Below are 13,437 nucleotides of genomic sequence, written 5' to 3'. Positions count from 1 at the left end.
AAAAGTGGTTTTATTTAAAAATTCTAAAAACATGCTTTAAAGAACAGTTGCTGGAATACTGCATAAGAAGAAACATCTTCATAAGCCCAACAATTGCAAGCAGAATTTTTATTGTCCATGGAAATTAACTTTTTAAAGATTTTGTTTATTTATCTTTAGAGGAGAAGGGAAGGAGAGAGGGAAATATCAATGTATGGTTACCTCTCATGCGTTCCTTGTTGGCAACTGGCTGGCAACCCAGGCACATGCCCTTACTGGGAATCGAACCACGGTAGTTTGGTTCGCAGGCCCACGCTCAATTCACTGAGCTACACCAGCCAGGGCAGAAATTAATGTTTTTTAAAAATCTTCTTTTCAGGTAAGAAGAGTCTTCAGAGCACCATTATTTGAAGGGAAGGTATTTTGTATATCAGAGTTCATCTTTGGTCTGAAATCAAGAAGCAAAATATTTAGAGACACCAAGAAGTCCTATGTAAGTTAGGAATACTTATATTATTCTAATTGTTTTCTCTACTGTGAAGTGAAAAAAAGCCAAGTCACTAGAATAGACTTGTAGGGTCAGGTGCTGTTTTTGGAATCACCCACAGATAGAGCTTTATAGGGCTACTAATGTGGAACCCAAACATCTAAGGATTTACAGGGTATTGTGTTATAAATGGTCAGTGAATCAGTGGAATCATTTAATACCCCTCAAAACTCTTAGACAAAGATAAAAAATAGAAAGGGGAGTGTATTGAGGAAGCCGCCCAGTTTCATTTGCAGCCCACAAAAGCATTCTTTTTTTTTTTTAAGATTTTATTTATTTATCTTTAGAGGGGAAGGGAAGGAGAGAGGGAGAGAAACATCAATGTATGGTTGCCTCTCGTGAGTCCCCTGCTGGGAACTGGCCTGCTACCCAGGCATGTGCCCTGACTGGGAATCGAACCGCGATCCCTTAGCTTGCAGGCCTGTGCTCAAATCCACTGAGCTACACCAGCCAGGGCTGGAGTCCACAGAAGCATTCTGATACCAAATCACTAATTTTGTGAGGAGGTACCTTTCAATTCTGGCAATTTGTTTTGTCACTGGCTTTAATTAATTTTATGGTTTTGGAGCATTGAGAGGAGTTAATGTTGGTTGATATGTACCACTTTGAAGGGCTATTTGGTGGCAAATCAGTTCTCAACAAAACTGAAAAAAGAAAATACAACCAAAACTCTGATTATTATCATGACGTTGCTTTAAAAATGTCAATACATATCATATGTATATAAATCACAATTTTATATAATATACATTCCTTCAAACAAAAAACAACTAATCAAAACAATCCTTCCCTTCTGCACTGTCTTTATACACAACCAGGCGCACAATGTGAAGGTAAGACACTGTTTTGGTCCTTGCTTTGCTGTAATCCAGCTGGCTGATTCTGAACTAATTACTTTTGGAACAGTTTTGTTAACAATAAAATGAAAGCATTTACTGGATAACCTCTAAAGTCCTTTTTAGCCTGAAAAGTTCCTATGTGAATTTGCCTTGTATAAACAAAATCACTATGTAATGTTATCAACAAAGATTGCTTTTCATGAATAATCTGCTAACAAGAATAATCATGGTTACATATTTTTTCATTTCTCAGCTGGCATGATGAACTTTGCCAAACCTATCTCACAGGGAGATGAGGCTATTAGATGATACAAGTGAAAATACTTTTAAAACATTAGACATCTATTCAAATGCCATATGATCTGAATTCTCACATTAAAAAAAGGCTTTCCCCTACTTTGCTGGGAGCTCCTACGTCTTCTCAGTTAACTGTATCTTAGCATCTTTTGCCTTGTTATTATCTATTATATCTCTCTGGTAGAATGAATTGCCTGGAGGCTCCATGAGAAACTCAAATAGTTGGACTAAAGGAATAAATGAAGGCTTGAAACAAAGTTAGTTGTTACTCTGACATTGGCTAGTTCTGGTTACCTTTTTCCTATGGCATGTGCAAGGAAAGAGGTCATCCTCAGTCTCTGGTTCTACCCTTTTCATGGCCTCTCGGATTTGGGGCTCACTCACTTGTAAATTGGCATATTCCTGTATAGGGAACAACACAAAAAGTATTCCTTATAAAATACTTAAAGCACATTTAACAGATTAGATATGCTGGAATTTGCTAGAATATGGTCCCATTTAGCTCATGTGTCTCAATTACAATAGGCAAAGCCCTCCATACTCCAACTTAAACATTCAACAACAGAGCTTCTGAGAGGCAGCTGTGCTTTAGACCACTAGCTACCTATTTCTAAGAGATCTTTCCTTATTCATCCTTTATTTATACGACTTGATTTTTTAATTTAGTTTTTACTACCGTTGCCTTGCAGTGAAAATACTTGTGCACATGATCTTCCCTAGACTGAGAATTTGAGTAACTATGAAACTATGCAGAAACTATGCAGAATCTATGTCTGTCTTATTCACCACGAGTTGTCCAGAATCAGTTGCCATCATCATTCATTATGTGCTCCCTTTGTGCCAGGTTCTGGGCTAAGTGCTTCCAGGCTAGTGTAGGTGAGTCAAGTGAATGAATACTACCCTGTACATCTTTAGGAAGTTGGGTAGTAAATTCCCCTTCTCTTTCACTTTACATCTTCCCTTCTCTCTCTCTTCACCATCCTCTAAGGAAGGTTTTAAAGGGAAAGAGGCTAGTGAAGACCAGAAAAAAAGACTTTGTCTTGTAGCAGAGCCTGTGGTATGGTGCTTAATATCTATAATTGAGATTTTAAAAATAGCTTAATTTATATCTAGTATTATTAGCAAATTACTTGCTTACTAGTACATTTTTAAAAAGAAACTTTCAAATCATCAGTTATGCTTTGATATGATCACTAAATGCCTAAATCCATGCAAATGATTTCCAAAAGAAATCATGGCTCATATGGAATCAGCATAACAGTTCCAAACAGACTTTGCACTATGTAGACAAAGAAATGGTAAGGGAGCAGTAATACTGTACAAAGAGAAAATACAAATTATGCACAGTAATTTTGCAGAACCAGATGACAATTTCCTAACCACATACTACATGGTTCTAACATTTATACTTTTCCTTTAATATGGCAGCACTATCTACTAAATAACCTTTGGTTTTCTACTCTTTTCATTATTATTTAATATTTGTCCTTGATTTTCACCCAGAGGTGAGTATTTATCTCCTTATATACTTTCAGCCTCTGTTAAGTAAAATAACATTTGCTATTAATATGATCAATTACAAGTTAGATATCATTTTCTTAGAATATACTGACCTGGAAAAGTTTAAAATAATAACAGAATATGTCATCGCCCATGAGATTATGTCTTGCAAATTCTTGTCCTGCTTTTGCTATCTTTTTTGCCTATGGGAACAAAAATAAACCCCTTTAATGAAATGCATTTTTCCCCATGCAGACATATGAAAACTAATCTTCAGAGTACATTTTAGTGGGACAATGGGGGAAAATATTTCTGGGGGTGGTCTTTTGTGGTATAGGAAACAGTTAACAGAGCATGTTTGTCAAAATTACAGGGAGGCTTTTAAGACTTGAAATTTTTTTGTAAATTTATTTTATTTTTAGACAGATAGGAAGGAAGAAAGAGGAGAGAAACAACAATGTGTAGTTGCCTCTAGTGCACCCCCTAATGGGGATCTGGCCTTCAACCCAGGCATATGCTCTGACCATGAATTGAACTGGTGACCCTTTGGTTCACAGTCCGGCACTCAATCCACTGAACCATACCAGCTAGGGCAAGACTTGAAAATTTGAGAAGCTTTTTGTTTCAAGTGCAGCCTAGACAGTTAATACAAACACAATGCCTTTATTCATCCGGAATGGAATTCTGCTGTCCATGGGGCTTCCTATTTATAGGTAAGGGTCTATATCTGAGCATACTGAGCAGTCATTTAAAATGAATGCATGACATTTGGGTACAAGGAGACTGACCTTACCTCTTCATCATGATCTTTTGCCCATTTAAGTTTTTCTAGAAGATCACTCAGGTTGCTCTTAACTGGAATATAGTGTTTCCAGGGCTGCAGCTCATTGTAAAAGTGTTCATAGTAGATAGAATCCTGCTTCAGCACAACGCTGTCACCGACTAGAAGATATGGCAGGCGATATGCTGCGACAGTGCCGTCAATGTTTATTTGATACTTATGCTGTGAAACAGCAGTAAAATATAAGAACCTCCATTACATTTCCTTTTTTTATATTCTCATTGTCTTCCCATTTCCACACAAAAAGTCTCACTGTCTTCAGATTTGGCCAGATTTTGCTCACTGCTTTCACCACTTAGTAAGTGGTATTGTATAAACTGCTGATCTAGAGCTGAAAGTTTATTTTGATACTCTCCTAAATTTCACAAAGAGACCACAACTCTAATGTTGAAGCAGTCAAAAAATAATAAATAACTTGCCCTTAGGCTACAAACTAAGGAAAGATTGATTTATGGTGACTTTGTTATCTCTCCACTACTTTATTGTTTGCTATTAATCAATAGTCTTTAATACATAGCCTTTAGTTGTAGCAAATTCAGCAGGTAGGAATAAAGCAAAAGCATGACAGAATATCCTGAGGAGGGATGGCTGGTGTTAGCTTTCTTTGGTTTTAACCATATTCCAAAAATCTCTGCAGCATGCATATGAAAATACTGACAATTCAACTTATGGCATTCTTTAGGTCTACCTGCTGCCATGTAACCCATCAAAAACAAACAAACAGAAAACAACAACCTTGGCCATTTATGGTGTAGAAAAGCTTGCTAATCACTTCCCTTGCTCACCTTTTTCCCCACCACATGGTACTTCAAAAAGTATTCAGTGGTCTAGAGAACCATTGGCAGTGTCCTACTACATGAAAGGTGGACTTGTTAGAAAGAGGACCACTGCCCAGGAAACGTGAGCCATCCACATTTTAGGTACAGAAAATGTTCCTTCATCTCCAGAATTCCTAGGCAGACCATTTGGATAAATTTCAAGTCATTTCCCCATGAGAAGGTTTGGTAAGAGCTACCTGGTTTATGTCTCCTTTAGCCTGTCGTCAACCTTGGCTCCAGGGAGAATTATGTGTAAAATCACTTACACGTATTTGTTAATAAAAAAAGGTTTGTAGCTGAAATGTGCTCTAAATAGATGGTCAATTGGGAAAAAAACAATCTCTCCCCTGGCTCCAAGCTCCCTGATACATATTTAATGCCAAGGCTGGGTACTGAGTACAGACCAACCAATACCCAGGGTCCCATGCCTTGATAGTCAACTGAATTTTATGCTCACCTCTCCCACCCCCTGTAAGTTATAGGCTTTGATTTCTCTTCCCCAAGTAAAGATACAGTGGACCCTTGAACAACACGGGGTTTAGGGGGACTGACTCCCCCATAGCAAAGCTATCAAAATCCTGCATAAAACTTTTGACTCCTCTAAAACAGTTGTCCCTGGTGTCCATGGAAGATTGGTCCTAGGATACTCACAGATACCAAAATTCACAGATGATCGAGTTCCTTACATAAAATGGCACAGATCAGTGCACACAGTTGGTATGCATCCTCTGCACCTGTGGATTCCCAGCCTCAGATGAAAATACTATTTTTGATCTGTGGTTGATTGAATTCATGGATGTGAAAACTGGAGAAATAGAGGGCTGACTGTATATTTAAATAAAAAACAGCTTGTAAGTGGACCCGTGCAGTTCAATTCCATGTTGTTCAAGGGTCAACTATACTTGGCAAAACAAACAGGATTGGTCACAGGTGATGTCATACCTTGAAGAAATCAAAAAAAGAAATGTGTTTCACAATGGGGCCATAAAGGCTTTCATTGTGTTTAAAGAAGAAAAAGTTGGTGAAGGCAGCATCTATGAGTTCTGGGTGTTTTCTGCTGAGTTTGACCAGCTCGAGTCTTTCTTTGCGGCTGTCTCGCCCTCTCCAGATAGCTGTGGAGTTTTTGCTTTCCCAGGGAGGACCTGTGTTAGCTTGCACAGACATCATATCCAGACTTACTCTGGAAGACAGAAAGTACAATACATTTCTCTTTCAAATCACACCACAGACGTTGTTGTGACAGAACTCAGCAAACAAAAAACCCCAAAGCTCTGGGTCATCTGCAACCTGTCTCTCACCGGCCCATGGTTTCTAGAACGGAGTCAGTCAGGTCGTAGGTAGGCATCACAATATCCTTGGAATCTGTGGAGCCACACCAGGAAAAGATAGGATGGATATGTGAACTGGATTTCTTTTTTTCTAACGGCCAATCTCCCAAATTAACAAAAAATTCCACATCAGGCATTTTCACCTAGGAAAAAGAAAGCACAGAGCTTATTCACATTTCTTGTATTGTATAATGGCTTCTATTGATCAATCTGTTGGGAAAGGTGTCTCTTGCATGCAGTCTGTCTTAGCCAAATAAGAACAGTCTAGGGCCTGGTATACTTCTTTTTCAAGACATAAAGAGCCCTCACAGTGTAGTATAGGCTTCTCTTCCAGTGAGGGGACACTAAGGCATACCCCCCAACTTGTTGTATTCACACTCCATAAGAAGTGGTCAGGGAGCTTCCACTGTAGCAGGGAGTGGGAGGGTGGTTGGCTGTGGAGTGGATCCACTGGCCCCGGGGTATGGCCACATTGAAAGGGGTTGCACGTTGTGTACTCTCCTTTGCTCTAAGTAAATGCTGGACCACTTGACCCTGTTCTTAGTAACCTGAAACCATGCACTTGCCTGCCTTTAACTTTGGCCACACTCATTCTATCTTGTCGTACAAGTTGAATACACAGTGAGCAATGAAACACAATAAAAGTTAGAAATTGTATCAAATGAAAGGCCAAGCTTTAGGTAATGATAATTATTTTGATTTGAAGAGTGGGAGTGACTTTTCCAAGTATTGTCACATGTGTAAGCATACTAGATTTCCTTTCTAGAGTGTCCACAGACTTACTTTAATAGGAATGTAATGATGTTCTAATACTGCCGAGAGACTCTTAAGATGATCAGCAAGAAAGAGAATTACTAGAAAATAACTACAATCCACAGCACTTGGGACTCTAACTCTAGTTCTTGGCTTACAAACCGAATGCTTCTATCTATTTAAAAATATATCCCAGGTTGCCCTGACTGGTGGCTCCGTGGGTTGGGTGTCATTCCATGGACTAAAAGGTTGCCCATTCAATTCATGGTCAGGGCACATGCCTGGGTTGTGGGTCAGGTCCTCAGATGGGGACATACAAGAGGCAACTGATTAATGTTTTCCTCCTTTTCTTTCTCCTTCCCTGCTCCTCTCTCTGAAAATAAATTTTTAAAACATCTTTAAAAAAACCACACCCTAAGTAGGTGATGGGGCCAGGAACTGAATTTAGGAAGCCCACTATTATACCCAAATATTAGTAACTTCCAAACTACTGGCTTCTACTGGCAAAGACACATGTTGAAAGAACACAGCCATCACAAAGTGTATGGGGTGTTTGTAAAACAAAATATATATATTTTTTAAGGCAAGAACTGCTCATCAGTTTGAGAAGCATCTTGAGGAACTGGAGTCCCAGAATGACACAGATGAGCAAGAAATACTTGCTGGCACTGTGATGTCTTAGCTTAAAGGAGGCATAATACTAATGTTACATAACTACCCATGTTCAGAATTAACTCACTGTAAATGGGCTGCAATCTTAAGAAAGGCACTTTTCCATGAGTAACTTAACCAAGGTATGTACACAGGAGAGCTTACTAGCTATTATTGGTTGTTCAATAAAAAGCTAGTAAGCAATTAGTAAACATGATGGTATAGTTTTTCATATCAATTGTTTTACCTTTGCTGTCAAGCACTTCACTAGAATATTATACCAAGGAACAGGATTCAGAATACCCTAAACCCCAATATCTCTGGGTGACATTATTTGGCAATAGGGTTGTTGCAGAGGTAATTAGTTAAGATAAGAACATACTGGCACAGGGGGCTCTTTATCCAATATGACTGGTGTCTTTGTGAGAAGAGGTGAAGACACAAAGATACACAGGAATAATGCCATGTGATGACAAAGACAGAGAATGGAGCCATGCAGCTTCAAACTAAGGAATGCCAGGGACTGCTAGGCACCACCAGAAGTCAGGAAGAGCCAAGAACGCCTCTCTTCTATAGGTTTCAGAGGAAGCACAGCCCTGCTGACACCCTGATTTTGGACTTCTAGCCTCCAGAACTGTAAAAGAATAAATTTCTCGTTTCAAGCCATTAAGTTTGTAGTACTTTGTTACAGCAGCCCTAGGAAATTAACACAGGCATCCCACATGACATAAAACTTCAGAATAGTATTGTAATAAGGCTCCAAAATAGAACTCCCCTGATATTGTTATTATTTTTAGTTTGAAAAATTGTATTATAAAACCTGGGCTTAAATTATTATACATAATTGAAAAGAAATACTTACTTTTCTAGTCAAAGAAAGTAGTATGGCATCCATGAAAATTCTGAAACCTACATGCTCACCATGAGTCTTGATATAAACCTAAAAGATAATTGAATGTTTATTATAGTTAAAAAGTCCTAGCAGGCTGAAGTAAAGCTTATTATATTGATGCTCAGAATGATTTTTAATAAAAACTATGTAGCTAGTTATAGCCAAATGGTCAAAACAAAAAGTCACTAGGACAAACATGCAAATCTCAATCACAAATTGTACCTTGTTATCCTTCAAGGTATAGTGACACAGGCTCTGCCTTTGTCCAAATCTCTCTGGGATTTCTACTGCAATCTTTTCTGGATCAACAGTAGGGAAATGTGCCAGATCTCTCTGAATCTGAGTGATGGTTTCTGGGCAGCTCATCTCCTGTAGCCAGGCTGCACTATCTTCCAAAGGACAGTTACAATTCTCATGGTAAACTGGCCCTAATTATACATAAGCAACAAATAATACAGTAATAATTTCACTCAGCATTTGAAACATGTAACTGATCTCCATAATATGGCTTCAGAAATTTTGCCTAGGTTATCATAAACAGTATTTTGTTGGAAACATTTTTTTAAAAGAAAAACATTTTTATCACATTGGGGCATCACATCACTAGTAATAATCTTCTGTTCTGACAGCTCTTCACAGCAAGCCTGAGAGATTTTCAGTTAGGCCCACTTTGCTTGAGTTCAAAAGAAAGCCAATGGGTATTATTTTTTGTTCACAGTAGCTATTATAGACCATCATTCTTTATGTTCTTTGAACTTAAAAATAACTAAACACTGGTAAAAAAGATATCAAAGGAGTAGACCTGTTTTAATCAAAGACAAAAGTGATATGAAATTAGTATTTCAATGATCTCCTATACAAGTTTCTTAAAATGTCTAAGGTATTTTCCTCAATGGCTAAATCATCAATTAACAATATAAGTAAACTAAGAACCCCTACTATGCTTATTACTTTTTCAAGCATTATTAAAAATAAGTTAATCTTCAAAATAGTTCATTATTAGTGTAATAAATTAATTATACATTTATAGAAATAATTGTAACACAATATAGCAGAATCTGAATTGAGATTTTATTGTCACTCCTCTCCTGTAACTCTCAGATTCCTATCTTCCTAGGCAGTAGTCGATAGAGGAATATTTTTTTAAGATTTGGCAGGTTATATTATACCATGTGGTCCTGGAAGAATGTGGGAAAGGAACCTAGACATTTATTAAAACATTTGCCTTTTTTGGAGGTGGGGAACAAGAAAAATTTGTGCCTCTGTATATACACTGCCTTTCTACTGTTTTAGGGTACTATCTCCACTGAGATGGAAGGATATGGCTCTAAGTAATGTGGGTGCACTCTCATTCTATTCATACACTTCTATTTCATATATGTATAAACTTCTGTTCATATATGTATAAGAATCAGAGAATTTTTCTGGAAAAATAATATTGGAACAAAGACAAAAAAAAATAAAAAAGAACAAACCAACAGTCAACCTTCCCCCTTTGTTTCAAGCCCTTCTTTTTCTGAAGTAATAAAATTTCAATGACACTTATCAGTTACTTGTCATATACTTCCAATTAAGTGTCATCTATGACCATATTGCATACAGCTGGATTATTCTTGCTATGTTATGTCTTGAGGGAGCAAATTCTCTATTTATATGTTCTTTCCCCTTTGGTGAATTATAATTGCCATTCAAATCCTGCATTTCTCTCCAGGGCTCTCATTTTAGCTTTCAAGTAGAAAGTAGGAAAAGTCCATTTTTTTTTCAGTAAAAAAAATGATATTAACTTGTTTTTATTGATTAAATGACACATCATTGTATTCAAATAGTTTTTAAAAACTATGTTCCAAATTACCTTTTAAAATATATGGAGATCTTGCCACATGCTGACCTTGGAATTTAACTTCTACCTTCATATTTTTGTAGCTTGCATACATTCTATATCTGACTATGAAGGATCCATCCTTTCGGTCTAAAACCTGGACTCCAACTCTAGTGAATTGCTCGTCTGGTGCTGAGATTTTAATCTGGAACACCTTTTCACCTGGAGAAGATGTGAACCTATGATGAGAAGAATAGTATACCAAGATTATTTTAAGGAACAAATGCACAAAGATTATGCTCTCCAGTCTACAAACCTCATACTTCTCCATGTTCTCCCCCTAACATACTCTTATCTTCTCTCTTATACTTTTAGTACCAGAATGAATATGATGGATCAGAGGTTTTTATTTTAAAACAAGAAGAGGATGACAATGGCCAAGATAACATACAACAGTTTCATTGGAAAATTGGAATATGTCAACACAACTAATCTATGTAAACATAGAACACATGTATGCATTTCATGTATACAAATATTCTTATCAACCTACTATTTATTTCATGCCCATCACTGGAAATTTGTGATCAAATTGTGCCAGCAGAGATCTTTTGAAAAAATATCTCTCAATGATTCTTTTAAAAATTAGTATTATAAACCATGCCCAACATGGACAAAAGCCAGTTGGTAGTATATCATCTAAGTGACACTGTATGAAAGTTCTTTTGAGTGAGTGCTCTTGCTGTTAAGATTGTATTTAGGCTTTCCAATTGTATTATTTATAACCTTTATTTTTGCAATGAAAAACTTATTCTCAAATTTTTCCTACAATATATATATGTGAGCAATAAAAAAAGACAATAATTTCAGAAGTATGTGAGTTCTAGAAATACGTTTTGGGTATAATTTCAGTTGTTAAATGGAGTGAAATAAATGTTTGTTGCAGACACATAGGAGAGCCATACTTTCCCTTTAAACTCTAAAGTTTCAAATAGTGCTTAATTTTCCTTTTTGAGTTTCAAAGTGTGTTTACTTGCAGATGTCTACCTGGAAACAGGGTAACACCAGAGAAAGAAACCAAGTTTATAACAACTGGATTTAAATTCCTTATAACAGCTTATGCAAAAGTAGTGAGAAGCACTTTTCCTACTTTCGGAAAAGTGTAGGGGCTTTGTCTCTCTAGCCATGTGGGAATCCCTAAGAATAAAGCTAGGAGAAGAGTTAATTCGGAATTACTTCTAAAAATATGAGAAAGATTGGTTGGGACGCACAAAGATAGTTACAACCAGATATGGCTAGCTCATGTTGGGCGGATAGAACTTGAGGGAACAAACGTAAACTTTAACTGCATTCCGAAATAGTTGGGCGGCTGTTTCTCAACTTACTTATTTCCTGACGTATCCACCGCCTGAATATAGAAATATCGCGCAGGAAGGACAACGGCTGCTTTTAGCCCTGGTCCCCATATTTCACTCTTCTCAGGGCTCAGTCGCCTCTCTCCGCCGGTCTCCACAAATGCTGGAACTGTCCCCAGAAAGAAGTAGTAAAGCAGCAAAATGCTAAACATTTACAAGACGGACTACCAAAACGATCAACGGATAATGAGACGTAGGAGGTGGACGAAAGCACGGTTTCCGATCGCAGCAGCAAATCGGCTCCAAGAGGTGTCATTTGCTGGGCAAAGCAGGCGCTCGGGTTTCCACTTTTCCAGGAAAATCACAACCCGAGAGCGGACTTTTTACAGCTGAAAAAAGCCAGTCGATCTGCTCAAATTGGCAAGAACCACTCTGCTCCTCTTTCTCAGGACAATGATAAACTTGCCGTCTTTTTTGTAACTGGAGCATCACTGGGGAATGAGTCCTTCTCAGGTTCCAGCTCAAGGTGCCCGGCAAAGAGATTGGCCCGGCACCTCGGACCCGGCTGAGTAAGGCTTTCTCCTAGTGGGCGCAGTAGTGGACACGCGTCCCCGAGCCATGGCTTCCTGGGATATGTAGTTCGCGACAGGACTAGCGGAAATCCTGCCAGGTTTTACCATCTCACTCATTTATTTACTTTGTGGTCTCCGATTTCAGGGAACAGATAAATACTAGATGTCCAGTGAAAGGCCACGTGGGTCTGGAGGCTCAGCTAAGATTTTTTCTTTTAAATTGTCACCATATCTTCCGAACGTGCAAAAGTCAGGAATAAAACTTGATGAAAGGAAGGTGTTGTCAATGATATCTGACGACTGGTCTCCGGGCACAGCTGTCCACGGCTCTGTTCCCCGACTCTTCGATGGGACGAGAGCTGCCAGCCCCAGGGTAACCGGAAGAGCTTCGTAGACCGCTGTGCTGAGATGCGAACGCAGCAGAGTTTCGCCGCAGCCGCTGCGACCTGACTCCACCCGATCCGACAGGCTAGAGGTATTCCCGGCTGTGGGAAGAACCTAGTGGCGGCCTGCGGCTGAGCGCTCTGCGCGCTGGGTCTTGCGTTAGGCCCTGAGGCGCCGCGGACTCGCCTGGTGCGGCCCACCTGTTCTAGGTGCCGTCAGCGTCCCCAGCGCCGCCTGGGCTGCCAGGGGCCGTGGCCGCTCTGGAGCCCCTTGGCCGGCTGAGGGGAGACCATTGAGTCGGTGCTCGTTCTTCAGGGAAAAAGTTGGGTGGCGAGCTGGGCCGCAGGATGGAGGGAAATGCTAGGGAGGCAAGGGACGAGTTCTCCCGGGAACAAAGCCGGATTTGGAGGTGCTGGCGGTGGCTAATACCTGTAGCCCGTCTCCCAGTCACGTTCGGCAGGGCTCCGGTCCCGAGCGCGCATTGGCCATCCCCTCGCCCCTGTATGCCCACCGCAAGTCCAAGATGGTCACCAGGAGGAGGGAGTCAAGGTCAGCCCCGGAGCCTTCTTTTCCTCCCTCCCCCTTGCTAGCTGCCCCGAAATCCGCCACCCAAATCAGGCCTCCGCTCGGAGGCCACGGCGGGGTTTCCTTTTTTGCATGTTATTAGTAATGATATTACCTCGTGCATTCAAAGCATTCATGAGTAGGGGGATCTGAGACAACAGCTCAAGTCCCACCCACCCACCCAAACGCCTAGAGCACCAAGAGAATCATTGGGAGGGAAGGAGCCTCTGCCCACTCTGCCTGGCGGCACATTCCGGCTTCCCACTGCGGACGCAGGGTAGGAGGTGGGGCTAGGGGG

The 13,437-nt window shown here is 39.7% G+C and overlaps 2 protein-coding genes across 4 annotated transcripts in view; one reads left to right on the top strand and one right to left on the bottom strand.

Annotated features, from left to right (window-relative positions):
* Window positions 1–262: 262 nt before the first annotated feature.
* On the bottom strand, window positions 263–12,272 carry POGLUT2 (protein O-glucosyltransferase 2). 2 transcript variants are annotated; one of them, XM_037065781.1, is made up of 10 exons: window positions 11,650–12,272; window positions 10,298–10,503; window positions 8,668–8,873; window positions 8,416–8,493; window positions 6,120–6,292; window positions 5,764–6,001; window positions 3,956–4,165; window positions 3,276–3,365; window positions 1,957–2,064; window positions 263–427 (listed from the first exon to the last, which is right to left on the bottom strand). In XM_037065781.1, exons 1-10 carry the CDS (start codon window positions 11,829–11,831, stop codon window positions 410–412), a joined length of 1,509 nt encoding a protein of 502 aa, XP_036921676.1. In that variant the 5' UTR covers window positions 11,832–12,272; the 3' UTR covers window positions 263–409. The 2 variants fall into 2 exon arrangements, with proteins under 2 accessions (XP_036921676.1, XP_036921675.1); XM_037065780.1 differs by lacking the exon at window positions 263–427 and having other exon boundaries at window positions 1,757–2,064.
* Window positions 12,259–13,437, top strand: part of BIVM (basic, immunoglobulin-like variable motif containing) — an 83,395-nt gene continuing 82,216 nt past the window's right edge. Inside the window, exon 1 of one of the 2 annotated variants that reach the window (XM_037065779.1) lies at window positions 12,259–12,666. The gene's annotated coding sequence lies outside the window, so the exon portion shown is untranslated. The remainder of the gene's footprint in view (window positions 12,667–13,437) is intronic. The other variant, XM_037065778.1, reaches the window with a different exon arrangement.

This window comes from Sturnira hondurensis, unplaced genomic scaffold (assembly GCF_014824575.4).
Source record: "Sturnira hondurensis isolate 20B ecotype Veracruz unplaced genomic scaffold, ASM1482457v3 Scaffold0016184, whole genome shotgun sequence".
NCBI lineage: Eukaryota > Metazoa > Chordata > Mammalia > Chiroptera > Phyllostomidae > Sturnira > Sturnira hondurensis.
This window is presented reverse-complemented; position numbering and strand designations above follow the sequence as displayed.